At 43.8% G+C, this 15,037-nt stretch overlaps 1 protein-coding gene across 2 annotated transcripts in view; it reads right to left on the bottom strand.

Moving 5' to 3' along the window:
* LOC311516505 (uncharacterized protein) overlaps positions 1–15,037 on the bottom strand; it is a 67,253-nt gene that overhangs the window by 18,176 nt on the left and 34,040 nt on the right. For both annotated transcript variants that reach the window (XM_084620641.1, XM_084620642.1), the window contains exons 9-11: positions 13,316–13,358; positions 12,015–12,140; positions 2,513–2,642 (exon numbers count right to left, since the gene is read on the bottom strand). In XM_084620641.1, coding sequence (XP_084476767.1) covers positions 2,513–2,642; positions 12,015–12,140; positions 13,316–13,358 — 299 coding nt within the window. The remainder of the gene's footprint in view (positions 1–2,512; positions 2,643–12,014; positions 12,141–13,315; positions 13,359–15,037) is intronic.

Here is a 15,037-nt window from a genome sequence, read left to right as displayed (position 1 = left end):
ATAAAAAGGATATTCAAAACAACATTTGGGACTCATTACTGTCCTTCCCTTCCCTAATGACAGAAGTTTAATATCTATCTGAACTTCATATTTCCTAACTTGTTATTAAAGTTATGATATGCTAGGAATTGCAAAGTTAAGACAGATACCCAACTCAGAATCCTGCCAACATGATCCCAGGTCAGGAAGTAGACAGATGACTTGAATATGAGTAATTCGACGTGGCAAAAACTTCAGCTCACCGAGACTGTCCATTATCAACTCTACCTGATGCAGGAACTAAAGGCCCATTTCCTTCACAAGCATATTTTCTCTAACAATAGTTAAGGTTTGGGACAAATTTATAATTTGATGAATCATGTTACTGGAATACAATCTGAGAGATCACTTACATATTTGCTAGTGGGAGAAAAGATCTGGAATAGAAATGTCCTGTCCTCGTTATGAAACTGATTTATGCATCTTTTTGTACAATAATGAAGTGTAATTTATAAAATAAAGGCTGAAATATTCAATTTTAAACTCACAGGTCAATATTCTTAAATAACATCAAGCAAAAACTTTCTCAGTGCAGTACTAAAACCATACGGTTTCTAAATATATTACTGTGTAATACTGAAGCCTTTTAAGTACAGTATAATTTGATTCATATAAGAGCTTTATGAGTTAAGACAAGTTTTCTTTACATAAAATTTATGGTTATAAATTGATACAAAATAAACTTCATATGTAACTACAGAGATGCTGAGTAAATAAGGGTATGTCTATACTACCGGCCGGATCAGCGGGCAGCGATCGATCCAGCAGGGGTCGATTTATCGCGTCTAGTCTAGATGCGATAAATCGACCCCCGAGCGCTCTCCCATCAACTCTTGTACTCCAGCGAGAGGCGCAGGCAGAGTCTATGGGGGAGCAGCAGCAGTCGACTCAGCGTAGTGAAAACACCGCGGTGAATAGGTCTAAATACGTCGACTTCAGCTACGTTGTTCACGTAGCTGAAGTTGTGTAACAGATCGATTCCCCCCCAGTGTAGACCAGGCCTAAGTGTACATTTATATGGGTAAGGTTACTTAGTATCGGTACTTTTGTAGGTGAAAGCCACCTTTTGCAAGTCCTGGAACGATCAAAGCTATTGTTAGGGGACATGCAGGCATCAGCCTCAGATACGAAAGTTCCAGCCACAAATATAAGAGATCCATGACCTCAATCAGTTCCTCTCCTCCCTGAGATCTAGCATGAGTCCAAAGAAGCATGAAAGGAAGGTGTATCAGAAAAGGATAGCCTGAGGCAACGCACACTGTGAACTCCAGATAATAAACATAGCACCTAGGAATCCCTGTCATGGACTAGGCCCCCATTGTGTTATGTACGGTGTTTGTATAGTGCTTAATATACTTGCTCTTTCACAGGATTGCTAATCTCCTGCTGTGGCTCTGCAGGGACAATCTCACTGTAGGAGATTAGAAATCTCCAGGTAGATATTGTAAGAATCTTTAACTGAAAAGGGACTAAAGGACTGCCCTCCACAAATGAGAATCTGATTTTGCTCCAGTTTTAAGAGAACAGTATTGAATAAAGACGTGAACTGAAAGAAACAGTATAGAGTCAAGACGTGGTGACAGCTACTATGTTAATAGAATAACTTTTGAATCCTTCTGGCACCAGAGCCTTCTCATAACTGTCCTGGCTCTATTTAACAATTGCTGGGCTGAGATAATTTCCCTTGAGCTTTTCTTAAAAAGAGGTGAACAACTGGAATGATTTCCAGAAGGGTTTGGTCCTGCGTAATCATTATTGGCCCTCTCAACATGCAACTTAGTCCTACCAAGCAGCCCATAAGATTCAGGAAGACAGCCAGAATGGTAGAGATCTGGTTAGGATGGAATTTGAATACCATTCTGGATAAAAATTTAAGTTGAGGATTAAGCACTGAGTTATCTTTGGGAAAACACATAAAGGAAAGATCAGCAATCAGGGCCTCAATTTAGATCACCTTTCTGGGTGAAATGACTGCAACAAGAAAGGTGATTTCTGGAGAATGACAAGGTAGTTAACATTGAGGGATCAAATAGAGGATTCCTGACCATAGATAAAATGTTCCAATCCCACCAGCTTGATTTACAAAGTGTCAAGTATAGATACAGCAACTCTGTAAGACAAAATGTTTTACAGAATGGTGGGGAAAAAAGCTGATGCTCCTTTAACCACAGAGTGGAAAGAACCAGTGGGGGTGTATTGGCTCTTAACCATTAGAAGTGTGTCGCCAGGGGAACGAGAGGAATTAAAGACATGGGTCTATCTTATTCTCAGCTGAAACATGATTGGTCCTATGGGTTGACAAACATGTCCTTTAACAATTAAAATGCTTTTAAATAGTTCCTGACCTCACGAGGTATGAGACTATTATAGGGTGGATTTGCAGAGGTAATTCTGTGAAAGACAAATTTGATTTAGATGCTGGTCTTGTAATTTTCTTGGAAAAGTAAAGTTTTTAAAAATAACTTAAATTTACTCAGTCTTATCGCCTTTGCTGTTTTCACCAGCTTTGTTGCTTTCATCAGCATTGTTAGCGTCTAGCTTTTCAGCTGGTTTCAGTTGTTCCTTTGGGCTTTTTTCCTGTTCATCTTGAGTATCCTTTCCATCTGAAAAAAATTAAAATAATGGAGTATATTTGTAACAGTTTTTCATAATCTTAGGTTTTTAAAGTAGCATTTGATTGGAATGTCCTTACATTAAAATAAAACTCAAACATTAATTCACCGTTAAGCAAAAAAATAAAGCATTCAAAAGTGTGGAAGTCCAAAAGTTATTATTTTTACTTCAACAATAACTGAGCCATGTTGCACAACCTATATTTTATGGTATATGTAAATACACACTAATACATTAAGGTTTATCTTTTACCCAGGAACAAAGAAATGGAAAATATTATACATCTGCATCATGCCAGAATGAGGATTGCAGTAGAAATGATATCTTATGGAATTGTCGCATTTGCACGCTTTATGTCTACCCTAGCAATGCACTAATATTCATTTTTACATTTAATTTCTAGTGTTTTTAAAGGAAAAAAGCATTGTTAAAGCATTTTTGATGTGTCTTTTATCAAGCCTATTCAGTTATTTATAAAGACCCTAAATCATCTCTTCATATTTTCTGTCTTGTCCTACACTGCCCTCTTGCCCCAAGCAGGCCACTGAATATGCAACTCCTTGAACCACTGAAATTAGAGATAGAAAAAACTTCTTGAGGTATACAGTCCCTTGTCAATGAAGGATTGTTTGCTACAGTATATTCACCAGTGCTTTGTGCCATCTAGTTTTCAATTACAAGGAATAAGGCTTCTACCACTTCCCTTTGAACACTTTTCTACAGAGTAGCAGATGTCACTATTAGGAAGAGGTCCTGATATTCAGCCTAAGGCCTGATCCACAATAAAGAGTTAGATCGACGTAAGCTGCCTTGCCTAACTCTGTGAGCGCTACACCAAAATGTTTCTCCCGATGATGTAACTTGCCCGCTACACCAACTTAACTCCACCTCCACGAAAGGCATAGCACTTAGGTCAACGTAGTTAGGATGATGCAGCGTCAATGTAGACCAGGGGTGGGCCAACTATGGTCCACGGACCGCTTCCAACCTCTCAGACGTTTTTATCAAGCCCAATCCCCCCATGGCACTACCCTCAAGATCCTCGAAACCACTCAGGGGCCACACCCATCCCAGCTACGGTGCCTCCGCCCGAAGCAGTGTCTGGCACGGCTGCCTTGGTGTCATTGCCGGCATGGACCCTAGGAGGCTCCAGTGCTGGCCCTGTAGAGCACCCTCTCGCCCCATCCCATGAGTCCCCTCTCCCCTCACCTCAGTAACATCCCTTATAGAGCCCTCCCCCATGTTACACCCCACAGAGTCCCCCTTCCCCACTGGGCATTCATGGCCTGCCATACAATTTCCATACCCAGATGTGGCTCTCAGGCCAAAAAGTTTGCCCACCCCAGTGTAGACACTGCATTACTTACATTGACTTTAGTGGCCTCCAGGAGATGTCTCATAATACCCCACTGTGATGGCTCTAGTCACTGTTTTGAACTTCGCTGCCCGGAGGCCAAGTATAAGCCCTTCCCCTTTTAAAGCCTGTGATGGGGTGCCTGCCCTGTGCTGGCTCTGAGAGGGTTTAAACCAGCCTAGGGAGGCTGAGCAGCAGGCAACCAAAAGGAGTGGCTGCAGGGGAAACAGACAATTAGGGTGGCGGCTGGACAAGCCAGTCAGGGGCCAGATGGCCCATGTAAAAGGAAGCTGCAGAGCAAAATGAGATAGTCTGCTGCAGGGAGCCCTAGGGAGAAAACTGGCTTCCTAGAAGGCTAGAGAGAGACCAGCACCTGGGTAAGGGCAGGTGCTAACAGGAACTGGGGGACCTAGAGAGAGCTCCTGATGAGCTGCCATGATTTACCAGCTCAAGGCCCTGGGAAGAGGGCAAGGAGCTGGAGCCAGAGGCAGGAGCAGAAGGAACTGAGGCTGCGGGGAAGTGGCCCAGGGAACAGAGACAATGAGCTGGAAGGAAGCTGCTGTTTGCAGGGTCCCTGGGCCAGGGCCCAGAGTAGTGGGCCCCCACCCCGCCACCCACTAGCCACTGAAGGAGCAGCCCAGCTGTGGACTGCCAAGCTGCCGCAAGGAGTGGCTGGACTCTTGTTAGAGGAGTCCCGCGGAAGGTGGGGAAACCAGATTGTGACACGGCCAGAGGGCTGTGCCACAAAGCAGACGTGGAGAGAAAGGAGCCATAACGGGTCTACAGGCAGAGGTGAGGACGGGAAAAGCACCAGCACTTGAGGGTGCACCTGCTGTAACTGAGCTTATTCCCTCCAAGTAGGAGGTGCCAGTGTGGTAAGTAAACCTGTGACAAAACCCCGTGAATTTCTGAAATTCCATTTCCTATTTGCTCAGCACGGAGAGCACACCTAGCAACTGCGCAGCTGACCATGCCTGCTCCATGCTACAGACACGCTCCTGCCTGGACTATACAGGAGGTGGTGGATCTTCTACGTCTGTGGCAAGAAGAGATTGTGCAGACACAGCTCTGATCCAGCCATAGAAATGTCAGTATCTATGAGCAGATGATTCGGGGCATGTAGGCGAGGGCTACAGGAGGGACACACAGCAGCACCACACGTGTCAAGGCGGCAATGGAGGCTATCAGTCACTCTGGGGGAGAGTTTTTGATACCGTCTCCCACAGTATTCTTGCCAGCAAGTTAAAAAAGTATGTACTGGATGAATGGACTATAAGGTGGATAAAAAGCTGGCTAGATTGTTGGTCTCAACGGGTAGTGATCAACGGCTCGATGTCTAGTTGGCAGCCAGTATCAAGCGGAATGCCCCAGGGGTCAGTCCTGGGGCCAGTTTTGTTCAACATCTTTATTAATGATCTGGATGATGGGATGGATTGGACCCTCAGCAAGTTTGCAGACGACACTAAATTGGGGGGAGAGGTAGATAAACTGGAGGGTAGGGATAGTGTCCAGAGTGACCTAGACAAATTAGAGGATTGGGCCAAAAGAAATCTGATGAGGTTCAACAAGGACAAGTGTAGAGTTCTGCACTTAGGACAGAAGAATCCCATGCACCGCTACAGGCTGGGGACAGACTGACTAAGCAGCAGTTCTGCAGAAAAGGATCTGGGGATTAGAGTGGATGAGAAGCTGGATAGGAGTCAGCAGTGTGCCCTTGTTGCCAAGAAGGCTGTCAAGGTTCCTTCCCCACTCTGAACTCTAGGGTACAGATGTGGGGACCCGCATGAAAGACCCCCTAAGCTTATTTCTACCAGCTTAGGTTAAAACTTCCCCAAGGCACAAAGTCTCTGCCCTTGGATTAGGTAAAACGCCGCCACCACCAAGTGCTTTAACAAAGAACCAGGGAAAAGGACCACTTGGAGTTCTTATTTCCCCAAAATATCCCTCCAAGACCTTACACCCCCGTTCCTGGGGAGGCTTGAGAATAAACAAGATGAGCACAAACCCCTTGGATTTTTAAGACCCAAAAAACCCAGTCAGATTCTTAAAAATCAGAACTTTATTAGAAGAACAAAAACACTAGATAAGAGAACAACTCTGTAAGATCAGAATGGAAGATAATCTTACAGGCAGTCAGATTCAAAACATAGAGAATCCCTCTAGGCAAAACCTTAGGTTACAAAAAGACACAAAAACAGGAATACACATTTCGTCCAGCACAGCGAATTTACAAGCCAAAAAACAAAGAAAACCAAAAGGCATTTTCTAGCTAGATAACTTACTAATTTTACAGGAGTTGGAGAGCTTGCATCCTTGATCTGTTCCCGGCAAAGGTATCACACAGACAGACAAAAACCTTTTCCCCCACCTCCAGATTTGAAAGTATCTTGTCCCCTCATTGCTCATTTTGGGTCAGGTGCCAGCGAGGTTACCGTAGCTTCTTAACCAGGTGAAAGGATTTTGCCTCTGGCCAGGAGGGATTTTATAGCACTGTATACAGAAAGGTGGTTATCATTCCCTTTATATTTATGACAAAGGCTAATGGCACATTGAGCTGCATTAGTAGGAGCATTGCCAGTGGATTGAGGGAAGTGATTGTTCCCCTCTATTCGGCACTGGTGAGGCCACAACTGGAGTATTGCGCCCAGTTTTGGGCCCCCCACTACAGAAAGGATGTGGACAAATTGGAGAGAGTCCAGCAGAGGGCAACAAAAATGATTCGGGGTCTGGGACACATGACTTACGAGGAGAGACTGAGGGAACTGGGCTTGTTTAGTCTGCAGAAGAGAAGAGTGTGTGTGTGTGTGTGTGTGGGGTTTGATAGCAGTCTTCACCTCGCTGAAGGGGGGTTCCAAAAAGGATGGAACTCAGCTGTTCTCAGTGGTGGCAGATGACAGAACAAGGAGCAATGGTCTCAAGTTGCAGTAGATTGGATAGTGGAGGGTGGTGAAGCACTGGAATGGGTTACCTGGGAAGGTGGTGGAATCTCCATCCTTAGAGGTTTTTAAGGCACAGCTTGACAAAGCCCTGGCTGGGATGATTTAGTTGGTGTTGGTCCTGCTTTGAGCAGGGGGTTGGACTAGATGACCCCCTAAGCTCTCTTCCAACCCTAATCTTCTATGATAAGAGCCGCAGACATGCCACTTTTTCAAAGAGCTACATGCCATCCTCGTCCGAGACCCACCACCACTGCCATGAGCCCCACGGCTATTTCGAGAGAGCTGGATTCACAGGCCCTCAAAGTCAACAGCAAGGAAGAGGTGTTAGACAAGGAAGAGGAGAAGTATGGGGCACAGGCGACCGGGGATCCAGTGGCACAGTGAACCAGGATATGTTTTTGACTCCAGAGCAGTCGAGTCGGCCCCCACAGTCCAGCATAAGTGAGCCTGATGCAGGGGAAGGAACTTCTGATAAGTATGCAATTTGCTTTGATATTGCAGGGGCACATCTGTTCATTTACTCTTTTTCAACCATTTAATCTTTTTAATCAGGAAGAAGTAGTGAAATAACCAATAGAGGTAGAGTCTGCTTCTCATTCCCCTGTACAGTTAGGCCGGGGGGTGGAGGGGGGGAGGAGAGGGACTACCGATGGTTATGTGCATCAGGCTGTCCTGGGAATCCTCCACAGAGATCTGAAGGGAACTTTCGTGATGGCAGTATGCAATCCCTTGCCGAAGGTTTCTGGGGAGGGCCGCCTTATCTCTTCCTCTGCAGTAGGACACTGTCCCACACCACTCAGCAGCCACCATTGCAACACACAAGCTAGCAGCATACAGACCCGGTCTGCAGCCGGACGCGTGCAGAAGCTGTTCCCTTTCAGCCTCTGTTACCCTCAGGAGTGAGATATCAGCTAAAATCACCACCGCCTGTAGAAAACAGTGCCAGTTTGCAGTTCCAGGAGATCCCGCAAACCTCCGGGGCTTTGGATACTGAGCACAAAACAGAGGATCACCCTTGCTGACACAATGGACAGGGATAGAGCGGAGAGGAGAAAAGCACAGGAAAAGGAGAGAGATGTGCAGCAAGACATGCTAGCACTTCTCAAGAGGCAAACAGACATGCTGGAGACTCTTGTTGATCTTCAGGTTCAACACACTGTGCTCGCTTCTCTCTGCAGTCCACAGAGAACTGCATTCTTGGATGTCCCTGCATCCCCCCCCAAATTTCAAATGGCCTCCAGGGCTGCTGCACTACCTAGAGGTACCCTCTACACCCCAGAGGAAAGTACAGACCATCACAGCCACACATACACTGACCTGTGAGAGAGACAACTGATACGTGTGTTTGTGAAATGGAAATGACTGTTCTTTCCCCCGTATTTATAAAGTTTCATTCAGTTATAAATATGTCTTTTTGCATAGGTTTGGAATAAAAGTCTACTTATGGAAACTTAATTCAGCTTTATAAATTCACAACATATGCTGGCTGGGTCTGACATCATTCTGAGATAATAGCAATAGGTGCATTTACAATGTTCTATTACTACAAACACAGCACTCATTACAAGATTCACACTGGGCTGCAAAAAAAGCAATGCCAGGCAGAACACACTACACCACCACACATTATTGTGGCTCACTATTAAAATGGTCCTTCAAAGCCTCCCTGAGCCATACAGTTCCCCACTGAGCTTTTCTTATAGCCCTGGTATCTGGCTGCTCAAAATCAGCAGAGAGCATACTGCAGAAATTTTTTCACCTTTGCTGCACAGATATTCTGAAGCACACACCAGGCAGCTATAATCACTTGGCTATTTTTTTCATTGAAGTCTACTCTCGTGAGTAGACAGCGCTAGTGACCTTTCAAATGGCCAGAGGCACATTCAACTGTCATTCTGCACGGCTCGGCCTGTAGTTGAAGAGCTCCTTGCTGCTGTCGAGTTGGCCTGTGTACCTCTTCATCAGCCATGGGAGTAAGGGGTAGGCTGGGTTTCCCAGGATCACTGTTGGCATTTCAATATCCCCCACGGTAACCCTGTGGTCTGGAAAGGAAGTCTGTTTGCAGCTTTCTTAACAGGCCTGTGTTCTTAACCGTGTGTCATACACCTTCCCCGACTAACCTGTGTTGATGTTGATAAAATGTCCCTGGTGATCCACCAGTGTTTGCAATACCATAGAAAAGTAGCCCTTTCTGTTGATGTACTCTGTGTCAGGTGCCAAAATAGGGATATGCATGCCATCTACTACCCCATCACAGTTTGGGATCCCCACTGCTGCAAAACCATCCACTCTGTCCTGCACATTGCTCAGAGTCGCAGTCCTTCATAGCAGGATGTGATTAATGACCCTGCACACTTGCATCACAGCAACCCCCACGGTGGATTTCCCACCTCCAAATTGATTCCTGACTGATCGGTAGAAATCTGGCATTGAAAGCTTCCACACAGTGATTGCCACTCGCTTCTCCACTGGCATTGTAGTTCTCATTTTGGTGTTGCTGCGCCAGAGGAATTGGACAAGTGCCACAAACACTTCCAGGAATGTGGCCTCACACATCCATAAGTTCTGTAGCCACTGCTCATCATCCCATTCCTGCATAACAATTCTATCTTACCAGTCAATGTTTGTTTCTCAGGCCCAGAACTGGCACTCCACCATCTGCAGCTGCTCCACGAATGCCAACAATAACTGTGAATTGTTTCTATGTCCAACAGCCTCCAAGGAATTATCTTGTTCTGCCTAGCTTCTCTGGCAGCTCTGCAAATACTACAGGATCAGGTGCATTGTGCTTGCAATACTCATCACAACAGTGCAGAGCTATGCAGGATCCATGCTTCACATAGAGATGGCGGACACATGGGTTTACGGGACTTTTGAAAAAAAGGTGTGAAACATTATGGGATGCAGATAAAATTATGGGATGGAGAAACCTGCATCATGGGACACTGAAATCATGTTCCCAATCACCCCTGTGTGACTTGTTTGCCCCCATGAGGAATTGCAAACCCTGCCCAAAACACCCCGCACTAGATGGTGCCAAGTTGCACAGTGGGTCAGCTACCCATGGTGCACTGCTCTCAGCCTCAATGCAAGGGCTGCTAGTGAGGACGTGCACCACCGACAAAAGGAGCGTAGCATGGACATGCAAAAGCAATTTAATTACTGTGACGGTGGTACGTCAACATGACTTAGGTCAACTTAATTTTGTAGTGTAGACTTACCCTAAGTTTCTTTTTCTTAATTTCATCCATTTACTCAGTCATAACTCCTTGAATCGAATAATTCTTACAAGTCTAGCTTGTAAAAGTGGGTAGAAGTATGGAGAGAACAACACATGGCTGTTCTAAGTATTTCTTCATATGAAGCTGTGATGGGGTGTCCACCCACACAGCATTAGAAGGGGTTAAGATGGCCATGCAAGCCAATTAATTCCACAGGCTTCACCTGGAGGAGGAGACAGGGAACTAACTGAGAGCAAGCTCAGCTATGCAGGAACAGGCGGGGCCTGTATAAAGCCAGGTAGCTGGCAACAGACAGGGGCTGCTGGGAAAGGCTGCAGGAACGCAGGCAGCAGTCACTTCCTGGGAAGAGGAAGGAGAGTTTTGGAGTTGGTACACCCAGAGGGAGAAGGGGTACCAGGTGTGGTCGGAAGCAGTCCAGGGAAGGAGCAGTGAGGGCTGAGAGAGGAAGGCCCAGAACTACTGAGCTGAGGGTTCCTGGACTGGAACTTGGAGTATAGGGCAGACCAGGTTCCCCTACCAGCCACTGAGGGAATGGCACCATGGCAAGAGGGAAGACTTCTTAGTATTGCTAGAGAGAAAAGACTTTGCTACCCCAGAAAGGGAGAACACTGTGTGATCCAGCCGCAGGGCTAGAGTCACGAAGAGAACACTGCAGTTTCTGGGACAAGAGAAGCTACAGACCTGTGAGAGAGACAGAACGACAGCGTGCAAGCCACAACAGCGTGGAAGGGGGCATCAACATCAAGAGCTAATCCCCAGAGTGACCAAGAGGAGGCACCAGACTAGCGGTGAGTGGTGCAATCTGTGACAGAAGCATAGAACTTTTCCACCCATCACAGTTGCCATGGCATCACAGTATTGTCACTGCAACAGTACTTGGATCTCTAAAATATACTTTGACAACTTTAGCATAGAATTAAATCCATGTCAAGAAAGTCCTTCCTGCAACTGACTGACTGCTTTGATGGTCAATTTTCCTTTTGTGTGGAAAGGACCTAGCAATGACAGCTTGTTTTCTGTCCAAGAGAGTAGGAGGCTGGCTACAGTCTTCCTCCTTGTTCACATAGGCAGCAGTTGAGATACTGTCCACCATCACCAATATGTTCTTGTCATGTGCTGATAGGGTCAGCTCCCTGAAGGCATTCTGTACTGTACTGAGCTCCAGCCAATTTACGCTGTGCCCTCTGTGCCTCTTCACTTCCCCAGTCCTTAAATTGCTGAGATATTTTCCAATCTATTTAGTTTTCCACACAACAAACCCACCAAACTCATAAATATGCTGAAAGTACCTAAAGAAGCTATATATAGGCTTCGTGGAATTCAATTTTTTAAAAAAAAATAAGTGACAGCTATCAATATTCATTTTTAAGCATTTTTTTTTCATTTTTATAGATTTAAATGTTCAAAGTTGCATAACATTATGGGTTTTAAGCATTTTTATTGCTAATTAAATTTTCATAATTGTGGCAATTATGGGATGTCAGAAAATATTTACTGACAGATGCTGAGATTCATATAGTTAGAGTTTTATAACCATTAAAACACAAATTGGCAAACATCACACGTCAAAGCATACGAAATAAAAATCCTTAAATCAAACAAGTTTTCAAGTAACATTTTTCTTACTTTGTCTATCTGTAAATTTCAACTTTTATAAATCAAAATATTTTTTATCAGTTTGTGTATGTGGTGAAATCAACATTCACTGACATTTATCAAAAATCTAATCCTTCCAAGCCAAGCTATATATCCCATAGGTGGTATGAATTTACAAAGGTTAACACTGCATTATAAAGTTATTTTTTAAAACATGTTTAAATCTCTGACCTTGAGAAGGTAGACTTTGAGTAGAAACTGTGATCTGTTTATCCTTATCAACACCACTTTCTGCCTTTCCTTCATTGCTAGCTGAAGCATACACACGTTGAACCTTAGCTTTTGAATGGTAGCCATCTGTAAGGTAGTCAAGAAAAACATGCCTGAAATGCACTTAGATTAACATTTTCTGTTTATTAGGGAAGGTTCAAAGTTGCTCATTTGTAAGCATCTAAAGCTACATTTAAAGTGTTTCAGCTAAATAAATTTCTTCCTTTGTTACACAACTTATTTTTACATACTTAATATTAATAAATTGCTAAACATTCTTATTTATACCACTGTATAGTTTGTGTAATCTGTAAATTCAGTACAAAAAAAACCCCTTATCAAGTTAAAAGAATTCCTTGTGCATTTAAAAATTCAATAGTTTCAACCAAGCAACCCTGTATGTAATCTTTGGTTGGAATCTAGGCTGATGATATTTTGGTTTCTGCTGAATCATCTACACAAAATGGACAAACACACTAACCAAAAACTCACAGACCTCAAGAGACTAGAAACCCAAAACAGTGGTTCCCAAACTGTTGTCTGTGGCCAATCAATTTGTGGCCAAACAGTTGTCTGTAGCCAATTACATTTACTGGTAATATGAAGAGCTGACAGGCCACATGGTGCTGGCTCTCCTCATAGTCTCAACTTGTTAAATTGCAGTAAAAGACAGATGCTTATATGGCATAATAAGTCTAATTGCTGAAGTTGCTCCAAGGATTTTTTTGCAAATTCAGTAAGGAAGGAAGGTAGTCCATGTTATCATTATCGGACAAGAGGTAATCCATGAGACTGTTAAGTAGTAGTTCACACTATGAAAAAGCTTGAGAGCCCTTGATCTAGACTGACATTAATCCAGTTTATCTGGATTTCCAGTGGATAACTTTTTCTTCAATAGGCTGAAAGTGACTATTAGGTCCCCTATATACAACTGCTCTTTTTGCTCAACTACTTTAAGGTCCGGTCTCCACACAAACTTGCATCAAAATAACTAAACTGGTTTTAATTCATACCTTTTGTTATTTCTGTACAAGTCTGTGTGTGAACACTTATTTTGGAACAACAGTGTCCTATTTCAATTTTGCTTATGTCAGTTTTTCACTCAGCATCTCGCAAGTCTAGACATGTAGCAAACAACAGTAACACATTCCAAACTACCAAACAACTCTTGCAGTGCATGCTCAGGCAAAACTCCCTTTGAAGTCAATAGACCTTGCACCCAAGTCAAGATTGAAGGATTTAAACATACAGAGAACACTTACATTCTTGCCATTTTCTCTTCATAACAGGAGGATCCGTTACAACCTAAACATAAAGCCCATTTATGTTAGCAAAACCTTTCAAACACACATTTGGTTAAACATCTAACTAACCAACCTAATTAAAATATTTATTTTTAAAGAGACGTTGTCAGTGCATTTACCATCCCTGACAGCAGAGCCAAACTGAAGTCCAGCTCTCAGGATACCAGTTATGTATTTCCCATTGCAATACATACATGCTGGAGGTAGGAAAACTAGGGAAAGTGGATGCAGATATTAGACTCACAGTAAACAAACCAGTGGATTTATTGGTTAGTCTCTAAGGTGCCACTAGTACTCCTTTTCTTTTTGCGAATACAGACTAACACGGCTGCTACTCTGAAACCAGTGGATTTAAGTGATTCGTGCACCTGCTTTGTTTTTTAAAACTTATTTCCTACAACAACAAGGTGCAGGAACAGCAGAGAATCTTAAAGGAGACAGACATCTCCCACAAAATAAAGAATTACTTACTGCTATGCTCAAACAAATGAAGGTTACCTACTTATAACCAGGTTTCAGAGTAACAGCCATGTTAGTCTGTATTCGCAAAAAGAAAAGGAGTACTTGTGGCACCTTAAAGACTAACCAATTTATTTGAGCATGAGCTTACGTGAGCTACAGCTCACTTCATCGGATGCATACTGTGGAAACTGCAGAAGACATTATATACACAGAGACCATGAAACAATACTTCCTCCCACCCCACTCTCCTGCTGGTAATAGCTTATCTAAAGTGATCATCAAGTTGGGCCATTTCCAGCACAAATCCAGGTTTTCTCACCCCCCCACCCCCATACACACACAAACTCACTCTCCTGCTGGTAATAGCTCATCCAAAGTGACCACTCTCCCTACAATGTGCATGATAATCAAGGTGGGCCATTTCCAGCATAAATCCAAGTTTAATCAGAACGTCCGGGGGGCGGGGGGGAGAGAAAGAAAAAAAAAACAAGGGGAAATAGGCTACCTTGCATAATGAAGTCATTATGCAAGGTAGCCTATTTCCCCTTGTTTTTTTCTACCCCTTTCCCCCGACGTTCTGGTTAAACTTGGATTTATGCTGGAAATGGCCCACCTTGATTATCATGCACATTGTAAGGAGAGTGGTCAGTTTGGATGAGCTATTGCTAGCAGGAGAGTGAGTTTGTGTGTGTGTGGGGGGGGGGGGTTGAGAAAACCTGGGTTTGTGCTGGAAATGGCCCACTTGATGATCACTTTAAATAAGCTATTACCAGCAGGAGAGTGGGATAGGAGGAGGTATTGTTTCATGGTCTCTGTGTATATAATGTCTTCTGCAGTTTTCACAGTATGCATCCGATGAAGTGAGCTGTAGCTCACGAAAGCTCATGCTCAAATAAATTGGTTAGTCTCTAAGGTGCCACAAGTACTCCTTTTCTTTCTACTTGTAACCAGAGTTCTTAGAGATGGACTCCACATATTCCCTTTCATGGGATGCACCAGCCACATGCAGCTTGGATGGAGGAATCTAATTAGCAGTATTCAGTGTTGTAGCCATGTTGGTCCCAGGATATCAGACAGACAAGGTGGGTGACAAACTTCTGTTGGTCAGAGAGACAAGCTTTCAAACTTACACAGAGCTCTTCTGAATAAGAGATGTGTGTAAGCTCAAAAGCTCATCTCTGACCAACAGAAGTTGGTCCAATAAAATATATTATTTCA

The sequence above is a fragment of the Lepidochelys olivacea genome, assembly GCF_965140295.1.
Source record: "Lepidochelys olivacea isolate rLepOli2 genome assembly, chromosome: 2".
Classification (NCBI taxonomy): Eukaryota; Metazoa; Chordata; order Testudines; family Cheloniidae; genus Lepidochelys; species Lepidochelys olivacea.
Note: the sequence above shows the minus strand (reverse complement) of the source record. Positions and strands in the feature narration are given on the sequence as shown.